The sequence below is a fragment of the Pteropus medius genome, unplaced genomic scaffold, assembly GCF_902729225.1.
Source record: "Pteropus medius unplaced genomic scaffold, Ma_sr-lr_union100, whole genome shotgun sequence".
Classification (NCBI taxonomy): domain Eukaryota; kingdom Metazoa; phylum Chordata; class Mammalia; order Chiroptera; family Pteropodidae; genus Pteropus; species Pteropus medius.
The window spans coordinates 27738655-27752163 of record NW_024354502.1 but is presented as its reverse complement, the minus strand read 5'-3'; the positions used below and the strand labels follow the sequence as shown (position 1 = coordinate 27752163).

At 41.5% G+C, this 13509-nt stretch overlaps 1 protein-coding gene across 2 annotated transcripts in view; it reads left to right on the top strand.

The window, feature by feature from the left end:
• Positions 1 to 13177, top strand: part of RAB11FIP1 (RAB11 family interacting protein 1) — a 28510-nt gene extending 15333 nt beyond the window's left edge. The window contains exons 3-6 of one of the 2 annotated variants that reach the window (XM_039853498.1): positions 249 to 1038; positions 1788 to 3674; positions 4433 to 4541; positions 9978 to 13177. In XM_039853498.1, the coding sequence (XP_039709432.1) occupies positions 249 to 1038; positions 1788 to 3674; positions 4433 to 4541; positions 9978 to 10196 (3005 nt within the window). In that variant the 3' untranslated portion in view covers positions 10197 to 13177. The remainder of the gene's footprint in view (positions 1 to 248; positions 1039 to 1787; positions 3675 to 4432; positions 4542 to 9977) is intronic. The other variant, XM_039853499.1, reaches the window with a different exon arrangement.
• The last annotated feature ends 332 nt before the right edge of the window (positions 13178 to 13509 follow it).

Sequence of the window (13509 nt, the reverse complement as noted above, 5' to 3'; positions counted from 1 at the left end):
AAAGGTTTCTCAGCCTTAGCACTACTCATAATTTGGGCCTGATGATTCTTTGTTGTGGGGAGCTGTCCTATGTGTTGTGTGACCTTTAGGAGCATCCCTGGCTTCTACCTGCTAGATGCCAGTAGCACACCCCCACCTAGTTGCGATGACCAAAAATGTATTCTGACGCGGACAAATGCCACCCTCCTTGCAGTTGTGAACCACTTGTTTAACTTCTGATTCCCTTTGCTTTGATTTTCTTCCTACAGTCGTGTCTCACAAGAGAACAGTAAGTACAGAGCCAAAGCAACTGAACCAGGTCAACTTCAACCTTCCCAAGAAGGAAGGACTCTCCTTTCTCGGTGGCCTTCGGTCTAAGACTGACTCCCTCTCTCGCTCTAATGTCTGTATCAATGGGAACCATGTTTACGTGGAGCAGCCGGAGGGCAAGAGTGAGAACAAGGACAGCACCCCTTCTTCTTCCCCATCCCCCCAGGGCTTCAGGAAGAAGCATTTGTTCTCATCTACAGAGAACCTGGCTCCTCGATCTTGGAAGGACTCTGGAGAAGGAGGAGCAGTGTCTTCTGACAGGAGGCTCTCTGAGTCTTCTACAAAGAACTCTTCGAAATCCATGTCTCTGCCACCCTCCTGGCCACCGGTCAGTGGGGACATTAGGGAAAACACGGCTCCAGTGAAATTGGAGGCTGTGAAAGAAACCAAAGAGAACAAGAAGCATGAGAACAGAAAGTCCTCTTTGCTTTCTCTGGTGACCGGAAAGAAGGACATGGCGAAGGGCAATGAAGGTGAAAGCCCTGCTACCATCCCGGAGAAGAAGGAAGGCACACCTAGGGAGGACAGGCCAGGGCCAGGGCCTGTCGAAGACCTTGCGAAAAGATCTGAGAAAGATACTACAGCTGTTGTCTCCGGACGGGGTAAATCTCTGAACCCCTTTGAAGAAGTGCAGATCACAGACCCGGAAGCCGACCTAGAGCCTAAGTCAGAACTGACGCCACCTGTTGCCTCTGCAAGGGCTCCCCAGACCAAAGCCGTGAAACCTCGGTGAGTCTTGGTCCTTCTCATGCAATACTCAGACCCCAGGGGAATGCCATGGTGTGTAGCAAGTTCTGAGTGTTTTAAGTTGGGATTTCCAGGTTTCAGTTGTGGTACGTGCAGGATCTGTGTTTATTAAGTCACACATTTTCCTTTGAGGCTGATGTTATCTTTCCTCCTTGCACTTTGATACTGGTTTACTATCATCCTCATGAGGATGATAGTCCCTTTCGAGTACACCTGTGACAGTTCTCTGTGTGTTTACTCTGCACCTTGTTGCAAGAGCCTGAGTCCTTGGGGTCTCTGCTTTTCAGTGTGACTTGCATTTACTCACAGTATTTCTGTGGTCTGGAGTGGGAGAGAGTTGTTTTTGAGATTCTGCTTACTTTGATTTCACACAGACACATAAACTCACATAGACACACACAAAATCTGTATGTGTTGCCTTGTGGTGCATCTTCTCCTGCTTTGAACTTTTTAGATGCTTTTTATGTATCACTAGAAGAAACTGTAGGCTATTGCTTTACCTGGATCTTTCTGTTTCTGTTACAAAGCTCTTTGTCTGGCAAATGTGCTTGATGATAAAAGTGTCTCTTTTATATGTTAAATATTGGTGTTCCTTCTTTAACTTCTTAAGGTTCCTCCCCAAATATAAAAATAAGTTCTTCCTTTTTGAACAACTTTATCTTTACATGTTTTTTTGCCTCTCATGCAGCATCTGCAACTGACCTGCAGATTTTATTTTGTCCTTTTTGCAGACTGGACGTGTCTCCAGAGGTTCAGCCCACAGCCAGGCTTCCTTCTTCCCCTGACTCGCCTCTCTTTTTTTCTGCTGTCTCTTCCATTTCTGGCCAGACACCTGTCCCTTCTCAGTTGGGGCATGAGTCAGAGACACAGTCCTCAGAATCTCCTTCTGTCTTTTCTGCTTTCTCTTCTCCCGTAGCAGCTCCTGTTTCTACATCCACTCCTATTAAAAGCTGGCCTTCCATCGACCAGGATCGGGCTGGTTCTGAAGAACCATCTTTGCTCCTTGAAGCAGAGTTGCAAAAGGAGAGTTTAACACAAGTTCCAAACACTGTTTCTTGTGCGTTGGGATCACCTTCCAAACAGACACCCATTCCGGAGTGTAAAGGGCCAGAAGATTCTCCAGTGGGGAAGAGCGGTGAGGTAGACATGGAGAAAAATACCAGTGGTGATGAGTCAGAAAAGGCTCTCCTGAATCATTCTGAAATGGGGCAACAAGAAGAAGAATTTCTGAGGTTCCCTCCGCCAAAACAAGACTATATCCCTTCATCCGAAGAAGCCCAAGAAGTAACGTTTGCCCTTTCGGTGAGAAGGGGCAGGGTGGGAAGCTCAGCTGGGAAGCCTCCGACGGAGGTAAACACAGACTTAGAGGGTCAGTCTGGGTCTTCTGAGGAGAACAAAGTTAGGGGTGGCGGAATGACTTCCGCAATTAAACAAGTGGTACCTCCTCTTCAAGTAGGAGGATCAGTCCCCCTACTTGACTCCATGATGCAGAGACATGAAGAGGTGGGTTTGAATGTCAGTGAGGGCCAAAAGAAAATCAAGAAGCATGTGTCATTTTCTGAGCAGCTCTTTGTGGAAGAGGAGGTGGAGAGGTCTCCTGGACTGGTCGAAGAGGACAAAAGTAATCCCCGGGAGCTGAGATGTGTAGGGGCTGCTGCTGGCAATGTGTCTGACAGTGAGCCTGCTGAGTCTCCCCACATAGAAGACTCTGAGAGGGAAGTTGTGATTGAACCCAGAACACTGAATTCTGGTGTACCAGCTGCCATGGCTGATCACCTTCCTTTCTCCTCTCATGAGGAGAGTGCCTCAAAAGGCCCAGTGAATAAAGCAAGCTCAAGTAAAGACATTCTACTCTTTAACATTGAGGAAGACGATACCCTTATGGCTCAAAATCAGAGCAAAGCCAGTGATCATGAAGGTCTGTTGTCTGATCCTTTGAGTGATCTTCAGCCTGTCTCAGACGACAAATCTCTAGTCATAGCTGATCTGGACTTAACCCTTCCTTCCATTCCTGAAGTCGCATCGGATGATGAAAGAATAGATGAGCTTGAAGAGGATGGAGAGACAGCAAAGGTGGCAACTCTGGAAGCAGGAGCTTCTTCCTTGAGCATGTTATCTGTCCATCCTGAGAAGGAAAAGGCACTGAGTGGCAAGGCAGATGCGTTGGCAGTGCCCACAGAGAGCCTGCATGACCTCGGGTGGAAAGCACCCGCAGCATCTGATAGGCCTTCTTCAGAGCAGACTACAGCTTTAGAAATTCATAAATCCCATCTTGGCAAGAGCTCACACTTGGATGAACAGCTGCCAGTCCCTGGCAATGGCAAGGAGGAAAGCCTGACGGGAAGTGGGAGGCCAAGTCAGCCTCCTGGTGCGGCCCTGGGTCCCCCTATCTCCAGCCCCTCCTTTTCTGAGATCTTTCCTGCTACACACTCTTTCCCCAGCTATCCACACTCTGACACTCACCACACCAGTACAGCAGAATCTCAAAAAAAAGCAACAGCAGAGGGCCTCCCTGGTAAAGTGGAAAAATCTGGCAAGAGGAAGCCGCTTCTTCAGGCCTGGGTCTCACCCTCGGAGACACATCCAGTCTCAGCTGGAACTGGGTCAGCCAAGCACAGGTGAGAGTCGGGGAAGATTGTCTTCATAAATGTGAGCAATGTCACCCTTTGTTTTTGCTTGCAGGTTATTATTAGGGCTTTCTAACTACACAGATGTTTGTTCTGATGGTGCAATCCACCTGTTTTGCTGATACAGCCTATTTTAAAAGGGCTGTCTCCTGTGGTGGGAATACCTCAAGACACTCCTGTGTTTGTAGCAAGAATGTAGTAGTAGTCTTCAGACATAGTTTAGGAATTATTCTGCGCAATCAGGTTTAGAGCTCTCAAATTGCAGAGATGTACTATGACCAGTATCTTAATGGTCTTAGAAACCAGCTGAGATTGAGTGATAAAAATTAGCAGTGTCTAAAGCTTCCTTTAATCACCACCCAGTGTGAAGCTGGCATGTTTGTTCCGAGCTCTTTCTTTGCCACCGAGGAACAGAAGGCTCTGCAGGGACTCCCACAGTGGAGACCTAGGCTGTAATTGCCTCCAAAACTAAGAGACTGTCTTTAATGTTCTCCTGACACTGATAATGAGGACAAGGGGTTTGTGGTAATGCCAGGACACTTGGCTCTAAAGGCGTGCTTTGTTGGCTTACATATGGCTGCCTAGTGCTGACCGCTTTCATTTCCACAGGAAATTGGCGTGTGTTAGACCGGAGATGTGAATAGAGCATGTCACCATTCTCCCTCCTTTTCTCTCTGGCTGGCTGCCATCTTTGAGATGGGTTTTGCCATTACAGAAAAGTCTAAGAATCCTTTCCCCTTTCTCTTTAGACTTCATCCTGTGAAGCCAATGAATACAACAGCCACCAAGGTTGCTAACTCCAGCTTGGGAACTGCCACTATCATCAGTGAGAACTTGATCAATGAAGCCATGATGAAGGTATGTCTTCTCCAAGAAGTAGTAGGCATGTTAGTTAGGGATCTATAAAAAAAAAACCTATTGCCAGAGTCACCGTTGTATATGTCTCATTGGGCAGCAGGTAATCTAGGAGTAACTTAACCATATATCTCAGGTCTTTGGATAATCTTTGGAAGCCCCCACGTTTTCCACTGAATAATTACTTTTCCCTTTTAGTAATTTGGTTATAGTTGAATTTTTTGTGTTTCAAGTAATGTGATTGACATTAGTACTTCTCTGTAATGAGAAGAAAATGTCACCCACCATCTGGCCCATTCAAATGAAATATTTTCATTTTTCCATGTAACTTTTTTTTATCTTTTGTCAAGAATGTAAAATTCTTGTAGTTGTAATCATTGCACGGATATACTTTCTTGTAACTTTATTCTGAAATAATTTCAAATTTTAAAAAAAGTTGCAAGAATAGTACAAAGAACTCCTGTATACCTTTCATCCCAATTCATCAATTGTTAACATTTTATCAGATTTGCATTTTTCATTCTCCCCCTTCTCTCCTCCCTCTTTGTTCACTCTTTGTATATTCATAATTTTTTTTCTGAACCATTTGAGAGTAAGTTGCTTATGTCATGTCTTTCTTACTCCTAAATGCTTAAGTGTGGAAATCAACCTCCTAGATGATTTCTGCTTTAGAGGGTTTTTATCCTGCCCTTTCTGGTTCTAAGAATAAGGACTTTTATCAAAATCAAAAAATTTATCATTGATATAATACTCTTTTCTCATTAATAGTCTATATTTCAATTTCACCAATGGTTCCATTAATGTCTTTTTTAGAGTTCCGCATCCAATCCAGGATCACTCATGTTTAGTCATCTTGCTTCTCTAGTCTCCTTTATTCTGGAAGAGTTCCTCAGCCTTTTCTGTCCTTCAAGACATTGCCATTTTTAAGAGTTCGATCAGTTGTTTTGTAGAATTTTCTTCAATTTGGACTCTTCTGATATTTCCTTCTGGTTTGGTTGAGGTTATGCATTCTTGACAGGAATTAATTATATAGTGTCCTTCTCAGTGTATCGTATGAAGAGGCACATTATATCAGTTTGTACCAGCAGTGGAAGTGTTAACTCTGATGACTTAGTTCAGGTGGTATCCACCCAGTTTCTCTTTTTCCCTTTACAATTAATAAGAAATTTGCAAGGAATTAATTTCAGACTATGTAAATATCCTGTTCCTCATCAACCTTTGATTTACAGGCTTTAGTATCCATTGATGACTATGGTAGTTGCAAAATGATGATTTTCTAGCTCCATCACCAGCATAGAAACACGCAATTCTCTTTTTCACTTAGTGTATCATAAGTATTTTTGCATGTTGCTACTTAATTATTTTTTGAAATGGTTATACCCATATTCACTTAACCACTTCCCTATTATTGGATATGTAGGTTGTTTTCTGTTTTTCTTTGCCTTTTTTAAATTAAATTTACTGAGATAACATTAGTTAATAACATTATATAAATTTGAGGTGTACAACTTTATAATGTTTTCTGTTTTTGAAGATGAATAACACTATAGTCAGCAATTTCTTACACAGAACCTTTCCCCTTCCTTTAGATTATTTCTTTAAGCTAAATTTCCAGGAAGAATATTGCTGGATTAGAGGGTCTCTTGTCTTTAAAAAGCTTAGGCTAACATTAAAAAAAAAACAACAACCTCCGAACAAAAACACAATCAACCTCTTAGATGATCTCTGCTTTAGAGTGTCTTCATCCTACCCTTTCTGAATCAGAAAGGATTTGTTGCAGACCTCTGGTCTTTGACTCATTATCACATGGACTGGAGGAGAATGATTTACCAAGTGATTGGTGACCATTAGTGGGCAAGGATGTGTTGTGTTTCAAATATGTGGAGAAGAATTTCTAAGTGACTACTGGGGACCGTAGTTGGCAAAAAAACCCTTTATTTCTCTTTTTGTTCGGGGCATCTGAAAGTTTCACTTAATCACAGATTTTACAGTCCCGTGGACTCCAGGACATCAAATAGTTTTTGTGTTTTTAAAAGAAAATTTTTTGCTCACATCTCCTTCACTCCTGCAAGCATTTTTAAGAGCCGGGTGGCTGTTATTGCCTGCCCTCATTGCACCTGTGCCACCAGGAGTTGGGCTAAAGGTTCACTGAAAGCTGGAGATCTGAGTTTCAGGTAAAGAGGCTAAGTAATAATAATGAATTGTTGCTGAAAATAGGTTAGCATCTTCTAGCCATCTTGCCTTCTCTTCCTTTGTCGTGCATGCTGACAGGTAATTCTCAAAATTACCAGCTGTAGCCAGAACTGTGTACCTACTATGTTTTAGCCCTCACTAAATATGTACCATAACTTGACCAGCTCAGCTGGCTTATGTGGTTGTGTAGAAGAGGCAGCATTTGTCTTCCTGGAGTTACCATTATTTACCAGGAAATTGGGCAAAAGAACAGCATAAAAGGGATTGACTGTAATGAAAACTAGAGTCCTTTAGTGGCCTCCCATCCCCTCTTCCTTTTACTGTGGAATGCAGCTTGGCTCCAAAGAGAAACAACACCTAGCTTTCGGGAAGTGAGCAAAGCCTTTGGCTCCCATTTTATTTACTCTTCAAAGCTTGTTTAATCAGGGGCTTATCTCCTGGCCCTGACTGAGAGAATAACTTGCCTTAAAACAAAGGCAGCTGCTACTTATTTTGCTCATGATTTGTAAGTCCCACTGCTGCCCCTTTGCCTGCCTGAAACAAATCTCTTGGTCCTGAACCATACCTAGTAAATACTCTGAGTAAATATAGAAAGTTTCTTGGAGATTGCTGTTGACTGCCCCTATAATAGACGCTTTGTACTAAGGCATAAACAATATTTATAAAAATGACTACTCTTTGGAATGTTGAAAAGTAAGAGAGAGGTTAGAGAAAGAAATTGCATAACTAAAGTTATGAAAAGCCAACCAGATCATTACTATAGTGGATGGGGGCGGGAATTTTTTTTTTAAGGCCTCCATCCTTTACAGATGATTTATAACTAGGGGTGTATTATTTACTCAGGTGGCTTTTAACACTTCCATTTAAAAATAATACGGCCAACTACATCCAAAAATCATCTGTCATATTATATGGAAAAAGTTGGATACAATTTGAATATATATCATTATTATTACAGCGATGTGGGGGAAAGCCAATGTAAAAATCCTGGAAGGAAATATGTGACAATAGGCACTGTCGTTTCTCGAATTAATGGGTATTTTCTTTGCACCTCTTCCTCTCCATGGCTGTTGCTCACTTTCTGTAATGCTGAATTATTTTATAGTTTTTTAAATCATCAGATATCTAGAATGATTTAACAGTCCTACATACTTTTCCCTTTGGATTACAGAATCTAAATTGAATAGCTGTTTGACAGTTTGTAAGAACTACCTTACATGGGCATGCCTTTTTAATTCTATGCATTTACCCTAAGGAAATTTTTAGAGATATGACCAAAGATTTATGTTAACAAATTTTCATTGAAGTGTTATTATATAATTGTGAAATTGAAAACAACCTAAATACCCAGCATGAGAGAGATGGTTAAGATATATTGGAATTTTAAACATCCATTAAGAAAGCAGTTTTTGCTAAAATTTGCTGGGAAAATGCTCACAAAATAATAATTTAAAGAAGGTATAAAAACATGTTCTGTATGATGTTAAAGTTGTAAAACATACCATAAAGAAACCCAGGAAAAATAAGAAAGAGGCCCAAATGTTATGTGTTGGAGTGATAGGTAAAAATTTTTTCCCTCTTCTGTATTTGAGATTTTCCATGGTGAGCAAATATTTCTTATATAATTAAAAACAAAATCCTGTTATTTGGGGACGGAATTCAATTGTAATTCATCTCCAAGGTCTAGTTCATATGTCACTCCATCTTTGAAGCTTGTGTGTCACCTGTGTAGCAGTGGTCTCCTGTTTGTTTAGCTCCTAGAGCATGTTGTACCTCTCTGAACTCTAACTTCCTGAGACTTAGATTATGGTCATTGAGCCCCCACGTGTGTCAGGACCTGTGGGGACCTGGCCCCTACTCTCGAGAAACACCTGCTTGGTGCTCCCTCCAGGTGTCAGCTTCATCTGTCTCCCAAACTCTCTTGCAGAGTATCTTATGTAATCAATATTCTTGACTAAATAACGTTCTTATATGATGGAAGCGTATTCTAAAAACCCTTGAAGACATATTTTTGGCTGTTTACCAAGACTATTTTTTTTTTCTTGATAGGATATATAAACAGACACACAACTTTTTTAAAAGATTGCTTTAAAAGTTTTTAAAAACTTTAAATAGAACATAAAGTTTGCCATCTTAACCATTTTCAAGTGTATATTTCAGCTGTGTTAGGTACATTCACATGGTTGTACAACGAATCTCCAGAATTCTTTACCAGACATGTAACCTTTTGGTTGAAGATTGTTTTTGGAAATCACAAATAGAACAGTTGTGGTCCAGAAGAGGTACCCTGTGAATGTATATCTTCAACAAGTTTAAAAAAAAAAAAAAAAAAAAGATTAAGGCAGAAGCAGTTTTTCAAAAGTGGTCCAATATCTCACTTATTTCTGTGTAGTCTAGTCTGTTAGGTTAAAACCTTCCCTGTATATGAAAATATCAGTGTCTGTTTCTAAGCTAGTATTGTAATCATTGTGCTTTTCTTCCTAGCCACGACATGAGGATGGGAATTCACTCTGAATTCTGGCTCGTGTAGGCATTTTTTGTCACTGGACCAAACAAGGCCTTCTGTCATGTTGTGACAGTGTTGACTATGCTCTTGACCTAGCTTCTTCTTGACCAGTTCTGAGCCATTAGAAGGGGTTGGTAGAAGGTGGCCTTTTAGCCTTTCTAAGTGAAACCATTAGACCCTCAGGGCAGTGAAAATGTGATTGCCTCAGAGTTCTGCAGGGAAAATTGTCTTGAGGTTGTCCAAGGACCTTGTTTCTTCAAACTTATAAATCTCCTGAGCCACAGATTTCAGGAAAAGTTAGTTTTGTTTTGTTTTTCCTTTTCCTGGAGACTTGGTATGACATGTTACTTTTAATATAATCCTTATCTTCTGTTTCCTTGTAGTTCCTGCCTGGTCAGTTTGCAGGTGGACTCCAGTCATCCCAGATTATAAATACTGATGATGTAACTCCTATGAGCCAAGTATGGGTTTTACATTTTTAAAAGGTCATAAAACAAAAAAACAAATGAACAACAAAAGTGAACATGCAATGAAGGCCATACGTGGCCTGGAAAGCCTAAAATATTTACTCTCTGGCCCTTTACAGAAAACTTCCATCAGTCACCAACCTGTTTTCCATGTCCGTTGAAAACAGGAGACTCGGATCACTAACAACAGCTTCCTCTTTTGTATTTCTTTTAGATATTTTGACTTCTTTGCTGACTTTATCACTTTTTTCTCCCTTTTTTTTCTCTCCAAAGAAATACAACCCCTCGGACCCTGCTTTTGCTTATGCACAGCTAACCCATGATGAGCTGATCCAGTTGGTCCTCAAACAGAAGGAAACGATAAGCAAGAAGGAGTTCCAGGTCCGCGAGCTGGAAGACTATATAGACAATCTGCTAGTCAGGGTCATGGAAGAAACTCCCAACATCCTCCGAGTTCCAGCTCAGGTCGGCAAAAAAGCAGGAAAGATGTGAATGGCCAGCATACAACACTGATGAGTTTGTTTCAACCTCCTCCTGCGGTCAAGGACTCGGTGTACCTGATAACCAGCGCACAGGCTCCAAGTTAGCGTCTCCCTTGCATGTTATCTGGCAAGAGTCAATTCCACTAATTGAAGCCAGGTTAATTATTACAATGAATCTTTTACTGTACGTTCCCAGGGTTTTATTTTCAAATGCCACTGTGCCTTTAACTATGTTGTAAATATTTTATACCCTGACCAAAGACATGGTCATAAGATCTGATCCTGGTCCAGAGAGTCACATGATGCCAGGGGTATTAATATATTTTAACATTGGGGTTTTCTTTCTTTGATATTGAGATTCTAAAATACATGTTGCCCAGTCATTAAAGCTTGGGGTGAAATGAGAAAGACCATACAATTGCTGCTGTGTTACACACACTTTTGGCTTTTGATTACCTCAAGCATGGCTTTTTGGCTATAAATGCTAAACTTTGAGACCACGTCAACCTTCAGAGCTTCTTAGACTTGGTCTAGTTGTTTGACTGGAGTAGAGGAGTTTAAGAAAAGCTTCTCAATGTGCCATTTAAATTTTAAACGAGCTGCCTTTTCTAAACATCGGCTTCCACTGATCTCTAGCTTTAAAATGTGCCCTGTACAGACCCATGGGGCCTTGTGTGGAGATATGAGAAGTAGAATAGGGGACTGAGAGAGTTACTTTGTACTCAGGGGGAACTGGCCAAAGTCCCTTCTCTCAGGAGAGCAGGGTTCCTGCTGGCTAGAATGGCCCCGTCAGTGCCTTGATAAGGGGTTGGGTGACCTAAGCACTTACTAAAAATGGTTCCACCAGGTATGGAATGATTTTAGTAGGGTTTCTGTGGCCTTTTCCCCCTGTGCCTTGGCTTGGGCCCTTGGTTTCCTCGTCAGTACCTCCTGGCATTCCCTGCTTGCCATTCTTGCGAAGAGCAAGAAGATGATCCTTATTTTTGGATTGCTGCTGTATTTTTAAAACTAGATTAATATACTTTTTTCTTTTTTTTAACTAAGACACTTGCTCCCTTCTTAATTATTTGCACCAGTTCAGATTCTTTAGGTAATTAGTAATCTAATACTGGAATTAGGATATCTCTGTATTACTCATTTTTTTCTCTTGGTTGTGACAGAATCCCGTGAGATCTTAATCTCTTTCCTGGGGGAGGGATATTATAGGCCAGTAGGGTGGGCAGGTGTCGATCTTAACAGTTATAAATTGGGGAAATCTATGTACATTCCTGTTGTATTGAGGTTAAGAGGCAAGATTGTTGGCAGTGGAATTCCTTTTCAGGATCACGTTTGCTGTAACCTTAGTTGTATTGGAGCACTTTAATCTGAAAGATGATACTGTAACTTGATTTATCTAATTAGCTTCTAATTATCTACAGCTATTTTATTTAATACTCTCCCATAGTACTGGGGACAACTGTAAACTTCTCAGATGACTTGTATTTTTGTAGTGCTATGAAATTTATTTACATACCTACAAAGAGAACGGTATATTCACTTGAACTCTGAAAACATACATGTATATATTTGTCCTGCAACACGTTTTTTACTTGATATAAATGTATTTTCACTGTGATAACCCAGTGCACTGGGGGACAACTATGCTCTGAATGACTTCTCCTTTGAAGAGCTGGCATGGAGACTTGCACTGTTCATGCGCGGTGGTTGGTTTGGAGATATCTGCTGCTAGGACCTTGGGGATGTACCTTGGTCAGTGTTTGAGAGGGACGTCTGGGTGGAGGAACGAATTCCTGTGCTCTGAAATGCCACTTGGGAACTCTGGAGAATGAAGGACAATTTACTTCAAGGGTGTCTGGCTTCTACCGATGCTGGAAAGAAATTCAACTTATAGCATTCCTGTACCTATCAAAGTACCTGGAAAAAATTCAACTTATAGCATTCCTGTACCTCTCAAAGTAGATAACCTGAAGGTTGTTTGTTAACTGTCCTTGAGGACTCTCCTTTGGGGGAGAATTTATCTAGGAAAAGCTTTAGCCTGTTCTGAGCCATTAGAAGGGGTTGGTAAGTTGAAGTGCTGGTCTCCTATAACTGGCGTATGTCTGAGGGCATGTGCCCACCTATGCAGAGAACTGAGACTTGCCTTAGTTGCTAGAATGCTAACATAGCTGATGGGCGCTGGGAGGAGGCTGTGCTCTGAAGAAGCAGGGGCATCTCCCTTCTTGGCCTTGCATGGCTGCCTCCAGAAAGAGCAGTCGGTACTTTAAATATCAGATTAAATATCAAACACCTTGTAATGAACTTCAGTTGGAGGTCACCTCCCTGAAAAAAAACCATCAATCCTTTGCCTGGTTGTTTCATATCATCTCATTCCTTGGACTTTGATAGGTGTCCTGCCCTCCCCTGTGTTAACCTCATCAGGATAGCAGAATGTAGGAGCAAGAAAGTCTGCCCTTTGCCACATAGCACAGCTGTTGACCTGAGTGGAGAGGTGTGTGCATGTATGCATATGTGAACGGGATACATGTGTATGGTTCCAGCTTTGCTAACTGGGAGCTCAAAAGGGCATAGAGGAAGGAAGGTCCACAGCACTCAGCCACATACTGTATTGAAGGCCAGAGGCAATTTAATGTTAAATTATGCAGGATTGTCCTTTACTGAGTCCCTTCTCCTAATTGACCTTTTTTTTTTTTTTTATTTTCTGGAACTACTAATTAATAATCCTTCAAGGCTGAAAGATTAATTGCCTTCCTTAGGTAGAGAACTTAATCTCCTAGTATCCATACCAACCTCCACTCTGTTTTCTCAGTGTCTATTACATGAACTACTAACTTTACCTCTCCTTCCCTCCAACAGAAGGATCGCCAGTGTTTTTGGATTGTAGAATTATTTCCTGCTTTGTTACTTAGGAAATTTTGAATTTCTCTGATTTTGTTTTTAAGAAATAACTTAAAATTTCCTACAACACTAAATAAAATGGTACCACCTTTCAAAGATTTGTGTCTGTAGTTTAGTATAGGTGCAATAAAAATTTCTTCTGTCTTCCTGGACAACCTCTCTTGGGGGGTGACCAGTGTTTCTCACCCTTTGAGAGTCTCTCTCATCTGGATTCCTGCTGCTGCCACCTTGCCTGGTGCCCAGGGATCCCAATGCCCTTTCTCCTCCAGAGGATGGGACATCTTTGATCCCTATTCTATGACATATCCTTTATCTTGGCCTGTAGGACCATAGGCTCTCACAGAGTGGAGAGAAAGCTGCTTCTGTCCTTGCGTATCAAGTGCTCACTTCAGGCTGCACCTTGACTGCAAAAGGAAGGCTCATTTTTG